We start from the raw sequence: 21,982 nt of genomic DNA on the forward strand, positions 1-21,982 counted from the left end.
TAAAATGATGAGCTCTGACATTATCCATGAAATGATGCATTTCAACTCAGGAAACAAAAGTATCCTTGTTTGCACTCTCACCCAAACCACCAGAGAATATAACTTTATGGCTTCTCAGCGTGCCCGGAGGCTTCTAAGAAATGGACAGGCAAGGAAACTTCCTGAAGAGGAAACTTTCCAAAGATGAGAGACTAAGTCAATGGAGGAATTAAAGCTAACACAAGCACCTGAATCTCTAAGTCTTTGTTTTGTCACCTCCTCTCAGAACTTTTTCCCCATTCTGGGAGGGAAGCGGAGTCTGCCCCAGCCAGCACATGATGCTCCTACAGGACCAATGGGAGCCTCTGAGCTACTGTCTGCCGAGCATGGAGGAGCGACGAGTAGAGAGATGAACAGCCTCCCCGCCCGGGAGGAAGCTGCCAGACCTTGGAGGAAAGATAGTGGGGCTGACATATTCTTTGTCATCTGCTTGCCCTACCATTGGTGGTGGATCCAAGGACCCAGCTGAGAAGAATAACAAGAAGAGCCATGTTCTCGTGGAAACAGCGTCTGCTCTCCAAGTATTCTAGTCCACACCAACTCTGTTTCGGATTTAAGATTTAATTAGCTTCATTAGTAGTATAAATAAGAATGTTAATAGCTTTGCCTCATTCAGAGTGACTGATGGCATATATCTCAATGAGCTAATGGGCTTCAGGCACATTCACCCTCAGAGGGATCAGCGTCTGATCCAGGCAGCACCTGTTTTTGTTGCGGATTTTCCAGAATAGACCTTTCAAAGTTTTCAGACCGTATGTCCTGATTTGGGGGTTCAGAAATGACAGGCACGATCACTTGTGTATCCTTCCTCCTTTCTCGCTTGGTACTCAGTCTGGTTTCACAATGTCACTGCTCTGGCTTTCCCTCACTTCCAGAGATATTCTGGAGCAGAGGAGTTTTTCTGGGCAAGAAGTGAGGAAGGAAGGAACGCTGTGTGAACACCCCTTATGTTCCAGGCACTCGCCTCCCCGGAACCTCGGAGGCTGGCCATCACTCTCCCCACTTTACAGAAGTTGGGATTAGATGTTAAGGTTCGAGAAGAAGGAGCCAATAGCTGGCAGAGCTGGGAACTGAACACAGGGTCTTCAGACTGCAAAGCTCTTTGCACCAAAATGTGCTCCTTTTCAGCAAAATAGTTGAGCACCTGGTTGTTGTCTCAGAGTTCTGTGAATGTCCGCCTCTTGATTTCCCGACCAAAATCTACACTCCGTGAGGGCAGCAGCCAAGACTCTGTGGACCAATTAATTCCTATAGTTATGAAAGTCGAAAGCCAATTAGAGCAGCCACTTTGCTTCTGGGTTGACTTTGTTTCCGACCACTGCTAGTTTCCTGCTCCCACTCCCATCACACCCAGGAAATTTGGGACATGGAGCCAACAGAAGCTGCCTCTCTCAATCCACTCTGCTGTTGTAATAACAAACCATAAAATTAACTAAATTTCACCACGGTGTAATGTGCGGCATAAAAGCAGTGGCAATGTGTCTGCAGGGCAAGGGAACATTCCACTGAAATCAGTTTCTCTTTACTGCATTGCCAACATTGAACAATTTCTCCCCCATAAAGGCAGGCAGAATAGCATGAGCAAAAATAGAACGGACATTTGTGTTTGCAGATACCTGCACATATATGCAGCCATGGGTGTTGTGGAAATAAATACTCACAGGAGTCACGTGTGTATGTTCACGCACCCGGACAGACATATGCACATACATACACGCACTTCCCATGTGCACACATGGCCCCTGGCTGTGGAAGCACATACTATTTTGCACACGAATACTCAGATGCATGTGCAAAAATACACAGCTGCAACTGTGCACGTATACCTGCGATGTACATATTCGTATTTGCACAACACACGTGTGCAAATGGACAATCATATGGAGATGTGTTTTAGTCCCTTCTCATATAAATGTCACCACGGAAAGTTGCAGTAAACTGCACCCCAGCAGTAGCAAGTTCAGCCCATTTTTGAGTAACAAGGTTGAAAAGCTGGAACACTCTCTTCCTGACCTATTGCTAGGCAAACCCAGCCAAGGTAGTTTCAGTGGTTTTAGCTGGCTTGGCTTGATGCAAAATGAGGCAACATGCCTCTGTTCACAGCCTGAGAACCATGAGCTTGAAGGGGTACGAGGATCTGCTTATAACAATTTCCAGGCTGGGTAAACATACCCTGTTCACTAAAGGGGCTTCCTTTGCACTTTGGGAGAACACGGGTGTGCAAGCCGTGATGAGTCAGTGGCTGATAGGTCTGTCTTTGCAGAGACCACAGAGCCAGGAAGTTCTCCTAATTGTCTGCCCTAAGTCCTTTCTGGAGCAATGTAAGTCCATTTCCTTTTGTGGTGAGGGAAAACAGCTGCTCATCCCACTCTTTATGTTTACGCTGTAGAAACCTGTTATTTATCCACCTCTCAAACTGTTGAGTTCCTCTCTGAAATTCACTATGACTTTGTCTACCCTTCTCAGATTCCCAGCTGGAGACTGTGGTGAGGGCAAGCTCTTACAACTTCCAGTTTCTGCAAGGACTGCAGGCTGCTTGGCTCTGGGTGCCTTGGGAAGAGCACTGGGCTTGGAGTAAGGAGAGCTGGCTCCGTATTGGTTTTGCCACCAGCACAGGGATCTTGACAAACTCAAATTCCTCGGAGCCACTTTAGCATGTCAGGGAGACCCCTCCAAACTCTATGACCCCCAGATGTTTTGAAATCTACCAGCAAATGCTAGTGTTGCTTTTATGGAAGACAGAGCACACACAAAAAAGCATGCCTCTGAAGTGGTGAAAGCCGGGCAGCTATGAAGTCTGGGTGACATGTTACTGGTGACATGTTACTGGTAAGAACGAGTTGCTCCACCCTGGTTCGGGACAAATTGTCTTAAAAGTGCTGCCAGGGTGGTAATTGCCCAGATATTTACACAGTGATTAACACCCTCACCCTCCAAAGCACACGGGGATGTTCTATAGACAGCCAGATATCCTTCTAGTCAAGCCACGGAATATCTTATAATGCTCAGCATTCAACAGATAATGACTTAGTGACCACATTGTAAATATTGGGGTGTGGGGGTGGTCTGGCTCTGGGGACACAATACTGAACAAGACACAGGATCTGCCCTCAAAAATAACCGGAAACTGATGACCCCCGCCACCCACTTCCTTCATCTGACACTTAGCTCCTGTCCTCTGGACAAGAAAATAGTCTGTTTCTTCCCTAGTAAGATACATTTCTGGGCCCTAGCAGCATCCTAAAGAGACATTTGGGTAATGGGCTGTCCACGTGCCAAATGAGGGGGGAAGGATGGCTCACATTGTTGCTAGCAAGATGACACAGGCACCCCCACATCACTGTTTTCCATGCCAGGCATCTTTCAGGGGGAGGGATGGCTGATGAGGAGAAATGGAAGAAGCCCACAGAACCTTCTGTGATGAGACACAGCTTCTCCCAGAAATGTCCAGAAGCCCTGGGAGGAGAAGGGCCTCACCTGGGCTCTGCCCTGGCTCAGGAGCTTATTCAGCTAGTAACTACAGGACAAGCGGCATCCTTGGCATTTTACTGACCAGAAGACAACCTGGGACGGAAACCAATGAAAGACCGTGGTTAACACCTAGAATCGTGAATGCTAGAGCTGGTCAAAAAGTCAGAGATCTGCTACCCACCCCTCATTCTGGAAGTGAAAATTCTGACCAGATGACATGACTTGTTCCCCATCATACCACCCACATCGGTTGAGTAAAACACATATGAAATTTATCTAACAAAATAATCTCCTGATTTAAATTTAATCTCCGTTCTCGATCACATACTCCACAGATCAATTCTCCATGTTTTATCCCATGAAAAGATGCGTTTTAATAAACTCATTGAACTAGAGATTCCTTCCATTCTTCCTTCACAAATATTTATTGTGTGCATACCCTACACGAGCCACCGATAACAAAGGAAAGAGCAATCCACTTTGTGAAAAGTAGCAATTATGAATATATTGCTCATGTATAAACAAACTTTAAAACTTTAATAATGTAACTCTTCTCTCTTCTTTCTCTCTCCTTGGATACAGCAATTGGAAAAGCTTAGACCTGAGTTTTCCATCTTTTTAGATTAAGAGAGAATACTCAAAGGCCCCCACACTCAATCTAGACCCTGAGTTACATACCATGGCTGCTTTCAGGATTTATTGTGACGAGACTTCGGAAGACTGGTTCTCACTGGAAGTGAACTTTCCTTTGAAAGCTCTGAAAGGAACTTCCAGTGATTCTTAACTGAAAGGACCTAGCATAGAGGATGAACCAAATAATGAAGACTTCTCTTCCCCATCAAAGATCCTATAATGTACATACATGTCATCTACGACAACTAATACTGATCTGGACTAGAAATACCCCTCAGCTTCCATGCCTGGCTATCACAGGGGGAGGGGGAGGGTAGGATTCTGGACCCGACAGATCCAGAGTGGATTTCTTCACTCTCCAGGTCTTGTCCACGACCTTTGCTTTTGACCAGTCCCACAGTGAGTCCGGGAGGTAGCTAAGTTTCAGAACCCCGTGGACTCCATGCAGAGTCCTCAGTGACACTCAAAGGGTTGAGAGTCTAAGGAAAATCACAGCAAATGCTTCTCAATTATTTACTCACGTTAAAGCTAGATAAAAATGAATTTCATTGACTGGTCTGAAGGGAAGTGAGGAGAGGAGGTGATGCTGAGAAGCAGGAGTGGAAAGAGAGGAGGGTACTGTTGCTAGGCAACCAGCCCCACCCACCAAAGTGTGGGGAAGGGTCTCGCTTCTGAGTGGCCCGGAGGTAGATGGGCCTCATCTGGTGGGACCTCCCTGTTCTTCTCCAGCGCCTGTCTGCCTCCCTGACCCTGTCCTGTCCTCACAACAGGTGAGCCATGGATTTACTGTGCCCTAAGGACAGCTCTACTCAATGGAGAGAAGCAGAAAAGACGGGCATAAAGAATAGGGGGAAACAAAAGAGATGGGGAAACACACAAAAGAACCAAAAAGGGGAAAGCAGCAAACAATCTCTTCTCTAGCATAGCCTCTTTGAAACCAGACAGTTCCTACCGGGTGGAGGCTCGCCTCTGGCAGGGCTGTTCCACTGAGCCGAGCATTGCTGAGTCGCGAAGACTTGTGTCCTTTACCAGCACCGAGTCAGATCTGAACACAACGGGTCATTTACTTGCCAGCACCAAACACGTTAGCAGAGTGGAAAGGAAACAATAGCAGCACGAAGCTTGTCCACTCAGGCCTTGGGTCCTGTGGCCTTTAACACACCACATGTCATCTGACCCCAGGTGCCCACTGTACCATACACTATGATTTTGGGTACTCCTAAAAAAAGAAAATAAACGATGGCCATCAACCGGGACAACACATGGATTATAAGATGCTTAGGTTTGGGGATGTTAAAAACGTTGTGTCTTAGAATTATTAAAATACAGTAAAACCTAAATCCCTCAAGATGGCATTCAAGCCCTTCACGTGGCCTCACCGACATGTCCAGCCTCATGCTCAGAGCCCGCGCTGTGGACCCACATTTCAGCCAGACCTGCCTCTCCTCCATCAGCTCGTTCACTCCCTTCTCAGCTCGGGGCCTGGGTCGATGCTGTTCCTTCTGCCTGCAATGCAGCCTCGGGCCCCAGTCTCTCCTCTGGGCCAGTCTGATCCTTGGATTCATCCTCATTACGGCCCTTACGCTATTCCTTCACAGAACGGTTCTGAGTATTTCAAGGTTTGGCTCTTTTCCTAGGTCATGAGCTCCCCGAGGAAGAGAAGACAATAGTTAACATTTACTGACCATTCACTACATGCCAGGTTATACAAGTGTATACTACACGCACTCCACATGCAAGTGGGCACTGTCTTATGGAATGAGGGAAACAGATCTGGATGGTAAGTCTGCCCAATTCACACAAGCTACTCACCAGGTATAGCACCGAGCCAAAATGGGATTCAAACTCGGGTCTGGGTGACACCACTGCCCCATTTCTAATCCTTTTGGATCTGAGTGGCCTAAGCACCAGCATCACACACAGCCTAGAGTGAATACTCAGTCAATGCATGTGACAGGAATGATCACTCCGTCATGGAATTTTCCTTTGGCATCAACACGGCTCGAGAAGACCATCTAAGCCTTGCTCTGTCCCTTGCTACTCCTCTTCCCCATAACATCAGGAAAATCATCCCTGCCCTTGGGGAATTTATGATTATGAATAAAACACGGACTTTAAGGCATTACTGGAAAGTAAGGAAAAAGGCAACTCCGTACAAATAGTAACACTGGATAAACGTATGAATAACAATGCTGAACATAACAATAGAATTCAGGAACCAGAGTAATACACTTAGGCAAATAAAGGTTCTGTGAATATAATGAGTTACAAACAGATTAATCTTGGCTATAAGATAAGCCACTTCTGTGATTGTTGCTGTGGTTATTATAAATTAAGCTGGGCTTTAAAGTATCACGCTATAGACAAGTGTGTTTTAATAAACTTGAAAGCACCACCCAGAGCAGTAGTCCTGCCTCCTACTTCAGTGGCTTAGGGAGGTTTGTGGGTACAGATGAGAGGCCAGCCTTCCTGCTGGGCCCCTCACAGGCCAGAGTGGGGGTGACCTCTGACTTCTGCACATCGCGTTATGGAGAAGGGACCCAGCTTGAGCCTCCCTGGGAAGAGGTTTGTGAGGACTGAGGGGGCCGTGTCTGGCCGAAGGCTCCTGAGGAAAAGGGTAAGGAGAAGTACTCAATATTATAGTGTTAAGGATCAATTTAGATGGGGTAAGATTGTTTTTAAAGATTTTATTTATTTATTTTGAGAGAGAGAGAGTGGGAGAGAGAGAGCAAGTGGGGGAAGGGGTTGTGGGGAGAGAGAGAGAGAATCTCAAGTAGACTCCCTGCTGAGCACAGAACCTGATGCAGGCCGATCTCACCGCCCTGAGATCATGACCTGAGCCAAAATCAAGAGTCAGATGCTCACTTGACTGAGTCACCCAGGCGCCCCAATATTTTTTTTCTTTTTTTAAGGTCAGAAATACATATTATAAAGAGAAGAGTGGAGCCTGCTTGGAAATGATAAAGAGTAGATGGGGTACACTCTTTTGATGGAAAGTTCTTTTTAAAAAAATATGAATTGTGGTGATACCCACATAATGGAACACATACCATCTTAACCACTTTTTAAGTATACGGTTCAACAGTGTTGAGTACATTGCCATAGCTCTGCAACCACCGTCCAGCCACAGAGCCCTTCGTCTTGCAGGACTGAAACTCCATGCCCACGAAACATGAGCTTCCCTTTCCTCCCCGCAGCCCCTGACAACCCTTCTTTCTGTCAGGAACATCCTTTTTAAATGGACCAGTTAATAATCATTATGGCACTGCTCTTTCAAGCGGGAGCCTAAAGTCCTTCTGAAACGTTCCCCCTTTGAAGAGCGGTCCTCTGGCTTAGAGAAACACTGGTCAGAGAGCAAGAGGGACACTGAGGCTTGCCTTGGAGCAGCGAATAGGTTAAGTGCACAGGCAGGTACCACCTCTCTGATGAGAAATACTTCGTGTGGATACACAGCTGCCATCCTCCCTCTCGCCTGCCCATGGCTCCCGTAAAACCACCTGTCACCCAGACGACTGTGCCTCATCAGGATGACACAGGGCAGTTGCTGCCTGGGGGCAGGAGAACAGGTTATAGGACATCACCTGACCTTTCACATGGGAGACAAGTCACCTGGATGGGCGTACCCCAACAGCGGATAAGGCACGTAAGGCACTCAGTGTGTCCCCTAGGAACGATCAATTCTCACGTGTGCCATGATATGATAAAGGACTGCTGAAGTATGGATCTTCTCACCCCACAAGACGAAAGACATTCAGAACTCCGAGCTCTCTGGGGGTCGGGGGGAGGCCACTGCAAGACAGGATCAATTAGAGTTTCAACTCCTGTAGCGTGAAGAGCACATGCCTTGCCTGCTTTCTGCACTCAGAAACAGTCAGTGCCAGCCCTGCAAGCGAGGGCCAGTGTCCATGCCCTCGCCCTTCCTCTCCATGTTAGTCTGAAGCTTCCTCCTTCCTTCATGTTGTTCCATTATCTACGTGCCTCGTTTGGTGCCGATTCCCAATAGCTGTTCATCAAAACATCTTGTATTTCTACCTCTGTCCTCAAAGTGCTGTCATGTCACTGTCTGTATTACAATTTAATTATGTGTCAAGGAGGGAGAGAGCAGAGAAGAACTCACTTTTCAGTGGAACAAGGGGATCATAATATCTCCAAGGCATGCGGGGATCCTGTGTCCAAAGCCACAGCAACGTACACCTTAGCTGGGAGAAACCCGCCTCTGATGAGAGAGATGAGGGTCATCGTGGATCCGGTGTGTCCTCTGAAGCATCTGACCTCAGCTTTTCTCCTTGGAAATTTGTCCATAATAAATATTTCCCCTAATAGGCACCAGCAGTGGGTAAATGTTGGTGCAGTGAACAAATGGGTGAATGCACACATATATTTGGCTAGATCTTAGAGGTTTAAAGTAACTCCTTTTGGGGATGGCTGTAGGTGTGAAACTAGGAAATCCATTGACGAGCAGAGTGTTTAAATGAATAATCCAAAGACTATGGTGAATCATAATAAATTGTACAACTGTGGGTGCTTGTCACGTTAACATCTGTCTCTTGCTTGTTTCTTGAGGGCAGGAAAACTCATTTACCTTGTCCATTGAACTCTCCTATAGACAGACATGTTATATCTCCTCTACAATGATAACAACTACCTAGCTTGCTATGACTCTCCGTTGAATGAATGAATGAATGAATGAATGAGTCCACAAGAGCATCTGTCAGAACTCCTGGGGAAGGAAATGAGACAGTCTATGGTTCTAACACACATGAGTTCAGGCCAGTCAGTTGCTCTGGGAACTCCACAGAGTCATGCCCTCTAAATCTTCTGGGCTCTGCTTACCCACCCCATTTGGGAACTTCCCTCGGATAACCATGGCTACAGTATGCTCCTGGCAGGGCCCCAGGGCCTCCAGTGTTTGGTCCCAAGAGTAACTCTGCTCGCAGTGCCAGAACAGCCCAGCCTCACGGACGGGCCCAGCTGGACCATAAATTGTACAGACAGAGATAAAGCCACACATGTTCTCTTGGCTCAGAGACCAGCGTGGCACATTACCCTCCCCTCTGCCAGGCCAGCATGGGAGTTCACATGGCTTCCCCTTTCCTCCACTTTTTCTCTGTTCCCACTTGATCCCTTCCCCCTCTTCCCCCATCTGCTGCATGAGCCAGAAGGCTCCTATAACTCCTGGTCACTGGATTTATTCTCCACCTCATTCCAGAGCAGGCTGTTGTTGGGATGACTTTGAAATGACCCTCTCTCTGGTCTCAGTCTCTGTGCTGGTTTCAACAGCCAGCCAGCCAGTAGTGGGCAGATGAAAAGCTTCCAAGTTCAAGTCAGCGGATCCCGATCCAGACGGTGCTGCTTGCTACCTGGGTGACTTTGGGCAAGTTGTTTGATGTCTCTGAGCCTTGGAAAATAATGCAAACCTCACAGGATGGCTGCGAGCACCAGATGAGATCCCTCATGGCTTTAATTAAACTTAGCATCTCTGGCATGCCTTGAAAGGTTCAAAGCATCTTCACACCTTTGGATCATCCAGAGGGAGGGGAGTGGGTATTTTAACTCAGTTTTTTTGGAAAAAATATTTTTAAAAAACAACGTTCACAAATACTATGTGACTTAACCAACTCAGTAATGGAGGAGACAGGACGAGGACCCAGGTTATCAGGTTCCCTCTCCAGGGCTAATTCTACCCCTTTCTCTGTAAAGCAAGTCCCATGGCTAGAATTTTCGTGGTAGGTCTGTTTTCCAAATATGCTGGAAAGGTCGCAGAACAATTGGGAAACTTTTTTGTTTTCCTTTTGTGGCCACTAGATTTCAACCTGTTAGACTCCACAAAAGGACATGCTGTCCTTCATTTATACTTTGTGCCTCAACTTCCCTCTGTCTGCCCACCGTGGCGGGAGCAGGTGTCCCTCTTCCGCTGAAAATGGGTAGGATATATAAAGCACTGGCCAAAGTCCTTTGAGATGCTCAGAGATTAATTCTGGCTAAATCTCACACACACACACACACACACACATACACACACACGCACACTCTACTAGAAATTTGGACCAGTCTAAGCTCCTGAAGGACGTGCCCTTGGAGGGGTTCAGGTAGACAGTATTGATGAGCTGTCTATAATTCAGAGCCTGAATGAAAAGGTGAGGGACTTCTGATGGCGCTCTCCGTAGGTGGTGAGGTTTGCTCAGCAGTAAGAAGGTGACATGAAGTGAATGGTCAGAGAGGAATAAACTGCATCCCTCTGCTGACCTTAGCAAAGATGATAAAATGTAAGTATCATGGATGTTACCCCGTTGCATTGTTTTCTTTTTTCTCTAATCATCACTCCGGGCAATTAGCAGATAGAACGAGGCCGCAGAAAACCTCCTGAGCTTTTTCGCCAGCCCTTGGCCCCCTCCCCGGTGGAAAGACCTGGAATACGCAGCATCAGGGCACTCGCAGCTGAAGCCCCTCTCCACAAAGGAGAAACCGAGGGCAGAGACAGATCTTTCTTTTCTAGTCCAGAAAGGTTTCCGGGAAGAGCTCAAGGGCCCGTGTGGGGCGGGGAGCTGGGATGTATCTCCATGACAACCACCCAGGCCCAAGGCCAGTTTCATCACCTGGAAACTAAACAAGACACAGACAGACGAAGGGAGCATTTGTTGGGAAGTTTGGAGTCTCGTAACAGTGAGCCTGTTTGTACGTGGGGATGCAAGTTTGTGGCCGAGTGTCCGCAGTGGGATGGGCGAAGGGGAAGAAGAGAATGAGAAAGGGACTGAGAAATGGACAAAGTCAACGCCAGCGCAGTGAAGAGACTTTGCTGCCTCCAAAAAGAGCCATCCAAGACGGCTAAGCCGGAAGTGATGGTCGGTCCCAGAAGTGCTGAGCCGGGCTGCCCAGAGGGACAGGCAGGTGTGTGCTCCTAGAAGAGTCTGAACACCACATCTGAGGACTGGGGGGTGGGGGAAGGCAGTTGCTCAAGATCACACAGATAGAGGCAGAGCCCAGACCTCCTCCCTGGCTTCTAACTCTCAGGCTGGGGCTGTCCTTGTTTCTGCAGTTGGCTTCGCTTTCTCCTTCCCCCTTTTTATAGCTTTTCCAGGCAGCTTTACTCTGCAGACGCACTTCAGACGCACTATCAGCGTGTTCATTTTGGCCAGATTTCCTGTGGAAGGGAGCATGGACAGGGGACAGTCAGACACTATAATCTGGGTGCCTTCCCAGCATGGCTCTTCTGGGAGAAGCATAACAGGGAGGAAGGTGCAAATTTCATTTGCCTCGCAGTTTTTCCTTAGGTTGGTGCTGGAGGAGTGATTTATGGGGTTAGACGTGTCAGACATGTGCCTGTCCTCCTCCTCCACTTGCCCACTAGTCAGCTGGAGAGACCGGTGTGGAAGGGCCAGGTTGCCTCGATTAAATCTCTAGCCCTGCCACTTGCTAACTGTATAACCTTGTCCAGATAACCCCTTTGCCTCAGTTCTCTAATCTTTAACACAGCGGTAATGACATTACCCACACAGGCCTATGATGTTCCTAGCAGCCCTCCTGCAGCCTTGAGGGAAGCCAGGTCAGAGGACACAGCAGACATTTCCGAGCACGTGAGCAGGTGGATGGAGGGAATGCCCGTCTATCCTTCTCATTCCAAACCTGTTTTCTTCTGCCTCAGTGTTTCCCAAACTTTTTCACGTCATGGCACACACAGTAAAGTCATAATATCTGTAGGTATGCTGAGGTAAATGGAAAGGTTGCTCACAGAGGCCGATGGAGGGCCCCAGGGGCTCTAGCTGCCCCAGGCCCCTCCTGCTGGCTCCCAGGGCTAAGGGGATCAATATTGAGGCACATGGCAACCAAGGGGGCGGCCAAGAAAGCAAACCCCCAAACAAGAGGCAAGGGTAGTTGGTGACAGGTTGGAGAGGCCTCAGACCCTAGGACCAGGGAAATTCTGGGTACTTATCATTTAGGATTATTTGTACCAAACCCTGCCAGATAAGGCAGATAGGATTACCCTGATTAGCTCATGCTTATGGGACCCACCTGCAGTCTTGGGGGAGGGGCACCCCTCCCTCCATTTCCTGCTCACCTCGGGATAGGAGGAAGGTGGGATGGCTGGTGAGGCAGCTCCCGTAACGCTCACCACAGACAGACCAGGATCGTTCATGGGAACTGCATCCCACACCAGAGACGCGCCCTCTGTGACCCTGATATGCTTTCCCCAGAGTAACACTCCAGTCTGCTCATCTGTAAAACAGGAGTAGCTGGCCAGGTTTCCAAGCCCGAGAGATTTGCCAAGGACGATAATGGCCACAGTAAGCCAGCTATTAAAGGACCAAACATTTGAGCTTTTCTTGAAAGATTTTTCTTTTTTTTTTTTTTCAAAATAAAAGGGTTATTTAGCTCTTTTTCTCCCTCTCTCTTAACGGCACCTTTCAACCCGGGAGCTGCCAAAGAAGTTAGAAGCTGGGGCTATGTATAGAAACCACATCACTCACTACTGAAATAGAGAGCAGCAACTCCCCCACACCATTTTGGGAGAGAAGAGAACGCAACCGGGTCCAGCCCAAACAGGGGAGGGGGGCATAGAGAGGTCACTAGAACACTACCTGGTGTGCAGAGGGGGTCTTACAGGGCACGCTGCCAAGGGTGGGCACTGCCAAGAGCTGCAGCGCGTTTGTGATGGAAGGAACAGCCTCAGGGCATCTCAGTCCTGCTCCCGGATGCAGTTCATCCTATTTGGAAAGACCTTCAGGGACAGGAAATTTGATAAATTCCCATTCCTATGTTTCACGACCCTAACAGCGAAGGAGCTCTTCTGAATAACTAAGCTACAGGCAGCTTCCCACAGTTTAAATGCCTTTTTCCTTCTGATGTCCTTAGTGGAGATGGGGAACAGCTGGTCACCGTCCTCCACATAATAACCCCTCATATTAAAGATGGTTATTATGTTCCTCCTCACCCTTTGCTTCTCCTTGTTAAAAAAAAACAAAAACAAAAACAAAAAACTCCAATTTCTTTATCTTAGAGTCAAATGCCTTTTTCTTTGTCCCAACTCATCCCAATCCAACATCAACCTCCTTTTCTTTTTAAAGTTACAGTCTTTCTCCCGACCACGATGCAGAATTGGTGGTGCACATATAAATATTAGTCCCACTGGAGCGGCATGAAAATGGAGGTCGAGGTATCGGAATGGGGGAAGGGAAGGAGCCTGTGCTGTGCGCCTCCCCTTTGCAAGCTGGCTGCTTCCCCTAGAGTCTCTCAGCCTTCACGTCCTGAGGGGGTATCTCAGCCTCAAATCACAGATCTGGAAACTAAGATTCAGAGAAATTAAGTCACATGCTCAAGATGATCTGGTTAATAATTCCCATAGCTCAGAACTGAAGTCATCATTCACTGCCGATTAGCTCACAGACCTGTTCAGGCTGAGAGTATATTACATTCGCTCAGACAAAGGTGACTCAAAACCACACTGCAATACCACTTCCTGTTCTCCGGTGGAGCTATGACGAAAGACAGACAATAACCAGGGTTGGCAAGGGTTTGGAAAAACTGGCATCCTCACACGTTGCCAGTGGGAATGTCTATGATATTGGAAAATGGTATGGAGTTTCTTCAATGGTTAAATATAGATGTAGTGTATCATTCCCAAATTTCACACCTCGGTATGCATCCAAGAGAAATGAAAACGTAGGTCGGTGCAAAAACTTGTATACAAATGTAGAAAGCAGCCTTGCTCATATAGCCAAGAAGTGAAAACAACCCAAAAGTCCGTCAAATGAGGGCTGGATACAGAAAATGTGCTATATTCATATAAAGGGATATGATTCAGCCATGAAAAAGAATGAAGTCCTGACACAGGCTACAGCATGGTTGAACCTTGAAAACACTAGGCTGAGTGAAAGAAGTAATCACAAAGGACCACATATTGTAGGACTCCGTTCTTATGAAATATCCACCATAGGCAAATCTATAGAGATAGAAAGTAGATCGGTGGTTTTCTAGGGATGGGAGGCATGGGGACTGACAAGGTGATATTGAAGGGTTAGGGCATTCCTTTATAGAGCGATGAAAATGTTCCAAAATTGATTATGGTGATGGTTGCACAACTCCATAATTATATTGAAAGCCACTGAATTGTATTCTTCTTTAAAAAAAAAAAGATTTTATTTATTTATTTATTTGAGAGAAAGAGCACGAACAGGGGGAGGAGGGGTGGAGGAAGAGGGAGCAGTCCCCCTGTTGAGCAGGGAGCCCAATGTGGAGCTCAATCCCAGGACCCTGAGATCATGATTTGAGCCAAAGGCAGACACTTAACAGACTGAGCTAACCAGGCACCCCAAATTGTATTCTTTAAATGGGCGAACTGTATAGAATGTGAGTTATATCTCATTAAACCAGTTTTAAAAAGAAGGAGTATACTAAATCCCCAAACTCTGCTTTTTAAATGTTTTAGGACCCTTTACTCTCTCAAGAATTGGACCAAAAACAGGCCCTTGAATCAATTTTTGGACTGTGTTCTTAAGACAGTCCCATAGTTGGCCACCCCATCACCCCCAGCAGTGGGTGTGTGAGAATGGCCATCGGGAGGGAAGACGCCAGGCCCAGGAAGAAGGCAGGTGTATAAGATTTTTACCTTGAGGAGTCCCACATCCATCTCCCCCACTGCCAATGGAAGGCAGCAAAGCGAAAAGCAAGGATTGTCCAGGCATGAAGTGAGGCAAGGATAGGACCAAGGACCTAGAGTCCCTGCCGCTTGCCAGAACCACCTTCCCTCAGATGGCAGGAGCCAGGAGCCTTTCAGCCAGAAGGTTTTTTGTTTTTTTTTCTTAGGGAGAGAGGGAGAGACAGAATCTTAAGTGGGCTCCATGCTCAGTGCAGAGTCTGATGCGGGACTTGATTTCAGGGCCCTGAGATCATGACCTGAGCTGAGATCAAGAGTTGGTTGCTTAACTGACTGAGCCACCCAGGCACCCCTCAGCCGGAAGTCTAAAGAGAAGGAAATGCCCGTTTTCCCTTCACTCCTGGTTGTCTTGTCACTCATCAGAGCTCCAAAGAAAGAAAGAGGAGGCAAAAAAAGAAGGGGAGAAAAGAGCATGCCGAGACCAGTTGGAAAATAAAAGGGGGCCAATTCCCTCTTATTAAGCCTGTTATTAGGCTGCGAATCAAATTAAACCACAGGGCTTTCCACTTACAGAGCGCTATTTTAAGGCTTATTAGACTGTATTAGGATTGGCATACATTTCCACTGACATAGTACCGGTCTTTAATTGGATTTGAGGGCGAGGAGGCTGCTTTCAGCTGGATAGGCCCCTGCAGGGGAGACTTGGCGTTCTCCTCACGGCTTTCCCGCTTCCCCTGCTGGCGGCCTTCCGAAGGCCAAGCGGGCCTGTGACCCATTCCGATCCAAAACACAGCTGTCCTCCTCTTCCTCCTCTCTCTCCTCCTCCTCTGATAAACTGCCCAGAGGCCCAGCAGGCCTCTCCCACAAACAGGTGCACCCACTGCTGATTGACATTATCAGAACTGTAGGCACCCTGAGGCGGGGCGGCGGACCTCAGACAGCGGAGTAGAGCCCCAGGGAAAGAGGCAGCCTCACCTTTCCTGGTTCCAGGCAGCTGTGGACATAAAGGCTGAGCCACAGTGGATGGTATTGGGGTTTTTCATTGGGAGCTGATGAAGAGGGCAATTTGTTGGCCTTGGCCTTCAAATCTCCTCCATTCCCTGCTCCAAACACTAGACTTTGGGAAATAACTCCTTTGGTTGGTCCCTGACTGCACCTTGCGGCAGGTGGTTGAACCTGCGGTGGAAGAAAGGTGGAAAGGAGTCCGCACACTGCATGGGGAGATGAGCATTCACGAACGTTCACGGCGAAGGTGGCGGGTCCCGGGACACCTGGAATGGGGCTCTAGAGGAACCACCTTCTTTCATCCTCCGCAAACTCTGTGGAGGAGTAGAATTATGAAGCAGCAGGTGCCATGGCCAAGCCCATGGCTTCCGGAGGCAGACAGATCCATGCCTACTACGTGGCCACGTGAGCAACTTCTTACAGCGCCTTTGCAAAATGGCAGCACCCTTTCCTCCTGCTTCACGGATTGAGAATTGAGACAATGCAGGTGCATGGTGAGTATATGTCGTGATAACATTGGTGCCTCTCCTTAGCTTGAAAAATTTCAAATATTTCTACCAAAAGGCATCATAACAGTAACAGACCTCACCAGTCAAGTACATTACAAAATAACGTGGGGAAGAGAAATCTCTTGGTATACAGACAAGTATGTATGAAATACCACTTCCCAAAATATTGCTCAAACATGAAAAAAAATCCCAAATTCCTTAAGATTTTCCACTAATATATGTGAACATCGCCTGCTCCCACTTGCCAACATGCTTCTTGGCTTTCCTTTGATGTCTTCAATTTCCATACTTGTTTTTAGCTCTTCTGCCAGAGCCATGTGCTTGTTTATTTTTACTACATTTTTATGACGTTTCTGCTATAGCAATAAGTTTTGCATTATTAGTTTTATCAAATAACAGAATGTCTGGTTGGCTGGCAGACATTTATTGGCCTGGATTTTATGGCTCCAACCCAGAATACTTTTTTGTGCTTACTTTCTAAGTTGTTCTTAGATCCACTCTTAAATATGTGTTTATGCCCTTATTAACTCTCATTTAAGGCTAATTGTTATAGTATAAACTTAGCATCAGTGTGATGCCAATTGCTATAATCTTATCATTACTAACTTAATCACAGGTGTGTGCACTTGATTCAATGTAATGGATGTATGTCGGAAGAGTTGCTAGTGGATCTAATATTTACAAACTGAATCTCTTTTTATATTCAGTCGGAAGCTTTTCCTGGCTTATACATATTGTCACACCTTAAACTATGTGTTTGGCAAGTGCCCTGTATTTGGGATATTGAATTTCCTGAAACTGAAGGGAAAGCTCATTACAGAACAAAGAGAAACAGACAAGCATGATCTCAGCTCTGTAATTTGTAGCTTCCTCCACGGTTCTTACTTGAACCAATAAGTCTATGAATGACTTGGCTTTCTTTGAGAGGCAGAGAAAGCATGTGTTCCCCCCTCCCATTAATCACGGGGAGAAACTGAGGCAGGAGGACAGGGAGGTCTTGCCTGGCCTTGTGATGGCCTTGTGACCCTCTGTCTTTTTCCCTGCAGGGAAGGCCCTCTTCCTCAGTCATGCACCAAGACTATTGTCTTCTTGGGGGCCTTGCATCTCCTTCGTGTCTGTGCTCTTTTCATGTCAGATCTGTCTCCCTCATGGAGCCTGAGCCCAGGGGTTTTCCCTTCCCCGCCCCCAACACATGTCCTCATTGCTCACTGACCCCCAGAGAGTTCCACATCAGTAAGAGTGGGGACCTCCTGGAATGTTCCCCCCAAGGGAGCATCAAAGGAGCAACTGTCCTGCTGGGATTGGATTAATGGCATGTGAATCATTACAGCCAGAACTGTGCATGCCTGCAAGCTGGGGGCCTGGGCAGAATGTGTGTGTGTGTGTGTGTGTGTGTGCACGTGTGTCTGAGTGTGTGTGTGTGCACTCAGTACGTGCATAGCAAGGGGTTTAAATCAGAAATGAGCTCAAATCCACAAACATGTATTGTATCATTGCGGACTCGTGGACTTCATAATTAAGGCAGGATGAGTTTTTATTTGAAACCCACTGGGGTCTAAAATCTTTCTAGGGCTCAGTTATCTGGAGTCGAAGTGCTTTATATTCACATTTTTATGGCTCTGCCACAACAGCTCCGCTTTTCCCATCAGGGAATAGAATATTTAGATGGCAGAAGGTGGAAGGCTAGATCTTTAATAAAAATAACTTTTTATCAGAATACATTGTCCACATTGTTTAGCCCTAACACATGTGGGTTCCTGACGTCGGGGCAGGCTGCGTAGTGCATAGCTCCATGGGCGTGTTTGTTTGTATACATATGTGTGTGTCCCTAATGCACCCCTGCTCTGCAGATGGCTCTAATTAATCTGGGCAAGGAAAGCTCTTGGAGAGGGATTCTTTGCCTTCAAAAAGAAGTGCTAGCTCCTCCCTCTGCTTAGCAACCAGCACGTACAGATGCAGCAAACGCAGAGAGCTAGGGAAGTGGTCTGAAGCCCCACAAAGGCCTCCTGGGAGGCAACTTGCTGACAGCCCCAGGAAAGCGTGGAGAAGGCGCCCGAGTTTCTTGTCAGCACCGGCGCAGTTCTAAGGTGCTCTTTTGAGTGGCTTTGAAACAATGATCGTGAAAGATCAGGCGAATGCATGCCTTCCTCTGCTGGACTTATTTCGGGGGTAGTCCAGGACCCCAGCATCTCCTCCTTTGGAGAAACGCCCCATGAAGGGCGGTCTTGTTGGCAGGCAGGCCCCAAAGCCCTCACTGTAGAAGCAGAAAGAGCTGGATGTTCCCTCTTCATGCCTCTGGCCATAAAAGCCCTGGGCTGGTCCATGGAGTCCTGCTCCCAAGACTTTGGGTCTCCAGCAGGCGATACACACGTGGAAGAATGGTTAGAAACCGTCCAGGTCATCAGTGGTGAGTCACAGCAGGGACAACACATCCTGCAGACTGTTCTTGCTAGAAGATGGCTGTCGCACTTCCAGCCGCCAGAATGCCCTGATTCCTGTACTTCATCCAAGCCTGCTCCTCCAGCCACTCATCATTTCTGGGAAGCCCTGGTATCCTGCCCCATAAATTCTCCTTTTGATTAAGATAACCCGAGTCAGTCTCTGTTAGTTGCAACTGAAACATCCTAACTGATAAATCCCCAAGACAGCTGACGTCAGATTTCATTACTGGCTATGAGCAAGAAATGCACCCAATCGTCTCCATTTCCGTATAACATTCAGACAAATGAGAACATTGAGTGTTTGGCAGACTCTTCCATTCATTCATTCAATTAACATCTACCTAGCACTAACCAGGTGCCTGGCACTGTTCTAGGTACAAGAGACCCAGCAGCGAATAAGAGAACATCTCCACTCTCATGTAGTTTACATCCTGGTCGGGGGCGGAGGGGAAGACAGATGATCACAAATAGGCAGATAAATAACTCCTGTGTCAGGTGTTTGTAAGTGCTGTGAAGAAGAAGAAAGCCAGGAAAGAGGGAGAGAGAGTGCTGGAGATGGGGTGGGGTTGCTGTATAAAGTGGGGCTACAGAAAGCTTCTCTCTCAGGGAGCTGGTTAGGCAGACATCTGGGAGACAGAGTCCCAAGAACGGGGAACCAAAGATGCAGAGACTCGTGGGAGCCTCTGAAGTGCGCTGAAGAAATAGCAAGGAGGCCAAGGGTGGCTGGAGACTACGGGCAAGGGGGAGCATGGTGGGAGGTGTGCTTGGAGAGAGCAGGAGGCCGGCTGGGGAAGGAGCTCGAGAGCCACTGTTGAGAACCCTAGGGTTTTACAATGAGCGAGATGGGAAGCCACTGGAAGATGCTGAACACTGGAGCAACACAATCCCACTGATGTTTCCAAGGGTCTCCTCTAGTTGCTGTAGTGAGAAGGGAGGGGACGGGAAGAAGCCAGGAAGCCAGTGAGGTGGTTACTGCAACAGCCTAAGTAATGGGGTTGCTGTTGACTTAGAGAAGACTGGGAGGAGGGCAGGATTTAACAGAGAAGTCAAGAGTTTACTGTTAGGCATGGTAAGTCTGAATTGTGGATTAGAGTTCCAAGCAGAGATGTTGAACAAATATATGGGTATGAGTGTGGAATTCAAGGAAAAGGTATGAGGCTGGAGATGTGATGTTGGGAACCACCAATGTCTAGAAGGTGTTTGAAGACAAGGAAGTAAATAGCCCCCCTAGGTAGTGAGAGAAAAGAGGAGGTCTGAGGAGAAGGAGCCCTGGCACCCTAGCAAGGAGGTCTAAGGAGGAACAACCAGAGAGAGACGGAGAGAGGGAAGGAGGAGAGGGAGAGAGGAAAGGAGAGAAAAAGAGAAAGGGGGATGGGGGGAGAGAAAGAGAGAGAGACTCTTTGAGGCCAAGAGAGAAAAGTGTTTGAAGAAGAAGGGGTTAAGATTTCCAATAAACAATTAGATTTACACTTCAAGAAACTAGAAAAAAGAACAAACGAAGTCCAAAGTTAGCAGGAGGAAATAACAAAAATTACAGCAGAAATAAACAAGATAGAGAATAGAAAAAAAATCAATGAAACTAAGACATAGGTTTTTGAAAAGATCAACAACATTGGTAAACCCTAGCTCAACTAAGAAAAAAAAAGTCAGGTGAATAAAATAAGAAATGAAAGAAGAGACATGACAACCGATGTCACAGAAATACATAGGATCATAAGAGACTACTATGAACAGTCATACACCAACAAACTGGACAACCTGGGAGAAATGGATAAATTCCTAGAAACATAGAACCTACTATGGCTGAATCATGAAGAAATAGAAAATCTGCAAAGACCTGTAACTAGTGAGGAGATTGAATCAGTCCTCAAAACCTCCCAATAAAGAAAAGCCCAGGAGCAGATGGCTTCACAAGAGAATTCTACCAAACACTCAGAGGAGAATTAATGCCAATCCTTCTCAAACTCTTCCAAAATATCGAAGAGGAGGGAACACTTCCAAACTCTTTTGATGAAGCCAGCATTACTCTGATACCAAAGCCAGACAAAGACATCCTAAGAAAACTATAGCCCAATATCCTTGGATGAGTAAAGATGCAAAAATCCTCAAGAAAATACTAGCAAACTGAATTCAACAGCCCATTAAAAAGATCATACACGATGACCAAATGGGATTTTATCCTGGGATACAAGGGTGGTTCAACTATGAAAATTACCCAACACGATGCATCACATTTACAGAACGAAGGCTAGAAATCTCATAATCATCTCAATAGATGCAGAGAAAGCATTTGGCAAAATTCAATGCTCTATCATGATAAAAACACTCAACACACAAGGACTAGAAGGAAACTACCTCAACATAATAAAGGCCAATAAATGACAAACCCACAGCTCGCATCATACTCAACTAGGAAAAACTGAAAGCTTTTCTGCTAGGACCAAGAACAAGGCAGGGATGCCCACTCTCACCGCTTCTATTCAACACGGTGCTGGAATTCCCAGTGAGATCAACTAGGCAGGAAAAAGAAATAAAGGCCTTCAAATTAGAAAGGAAGAAGTTAACTATCTGTACTTGGCAGATGACACGATCTTATATGTAGAGAACCCTGAAGATTCCGCCAAAAAGATTAGAACTAATAAACAAGCAAAGTTGCAGAATCAATGACAAATCAACATACAAACTTCAGTTCCATTTCTATACACTTTCTTTCTGAAAAAAAATTAAGAAATCAATCTCACTTATAACAGCATCAAAGAGAATAAAATACTTAGAAATAAACTTAACCAAGGAGGCAAAAGACTTGTGTACGCACACACACACACATACGCATACACACACACATATACACACACAATGGAATATGAATTGGCATAAAATAATTACATCTTGCTATTTGCAACAACATGGATGGACAATGAGCGCATTATGCGAAGTGAAACAAGTCAGACAGAGAAAGACAAATATCATACGCTCTCACTCACGGGAAATCTAAAGAAAAACAAGCTTAGATACAGAGAACAGATAGGTAGTTGACAGAGTGAGGTGCAGAATGGGCAAAATGGGTGAAGAGAGATAAAAGGAACAAACTTCCAAGTAAAAATAAAAAAGTCATGGGGATGGAAGGTCCAACATGGCAACTAAATACTATTCTGTTCCCATATTGGAAACTTGCGAATAGAGTGAATCTTAAAAGGTCTCATCACAAGAAAAAAAACGCTGTAACTATGTTTGATGACAAAAGAAAAGCAGACTTAGTGTGGTATAATATAGGCAAATTCGAGTGTGGTATA

The 21,982-nt window shown here is 46.7% G+C and overlaps 1 protein-coding gene across 7 annotated transcripts in view; it reads right to left on the reverse strand.

Moving 5' to 3' along the window:
- The window catches only part of PLXNA4 (plexin A4), a 537,871-nt gene that overhangs the window by 212,885 nt on the left and 303,004 nt on the right, over positions 1 to 21,982 (reverse strand). The window contains exon 5 of one of the 7 annotated variants that reach the window (XM_034672307.1): positions 12,710 to 12,859. The exons of the other annotated variants lie outside the window; for them this stretch is intronic. Within the exon in view, the coding sequence (XP_034528198.1) occupies positions 12,818 to 12,859 (42 nt within the window). The 3' untranslated portion in view covers positions 12,710 to 12,817. Of the gene's footprint in view, positions 1 to 12,709; positions 12,860 to 21,982 lie in introns of those variants that run through there. 7 annotated transcript variants of the gene reach the window in all.

Source organism: Ailuropoda melanoleuca, chromosome 1, assembly GCF_002007445.2.
Source record: "Ailuropoda melanoleuca isolate Jingjing chromosome 1, ASM200744v2, whole genome shotgun sequence".
NCBI lineage: Eukaryota > Metazoa > Chordata > Mammalia > Carnivora > Ursidae > Ailuropoda > Ailuropoda melanoleuca.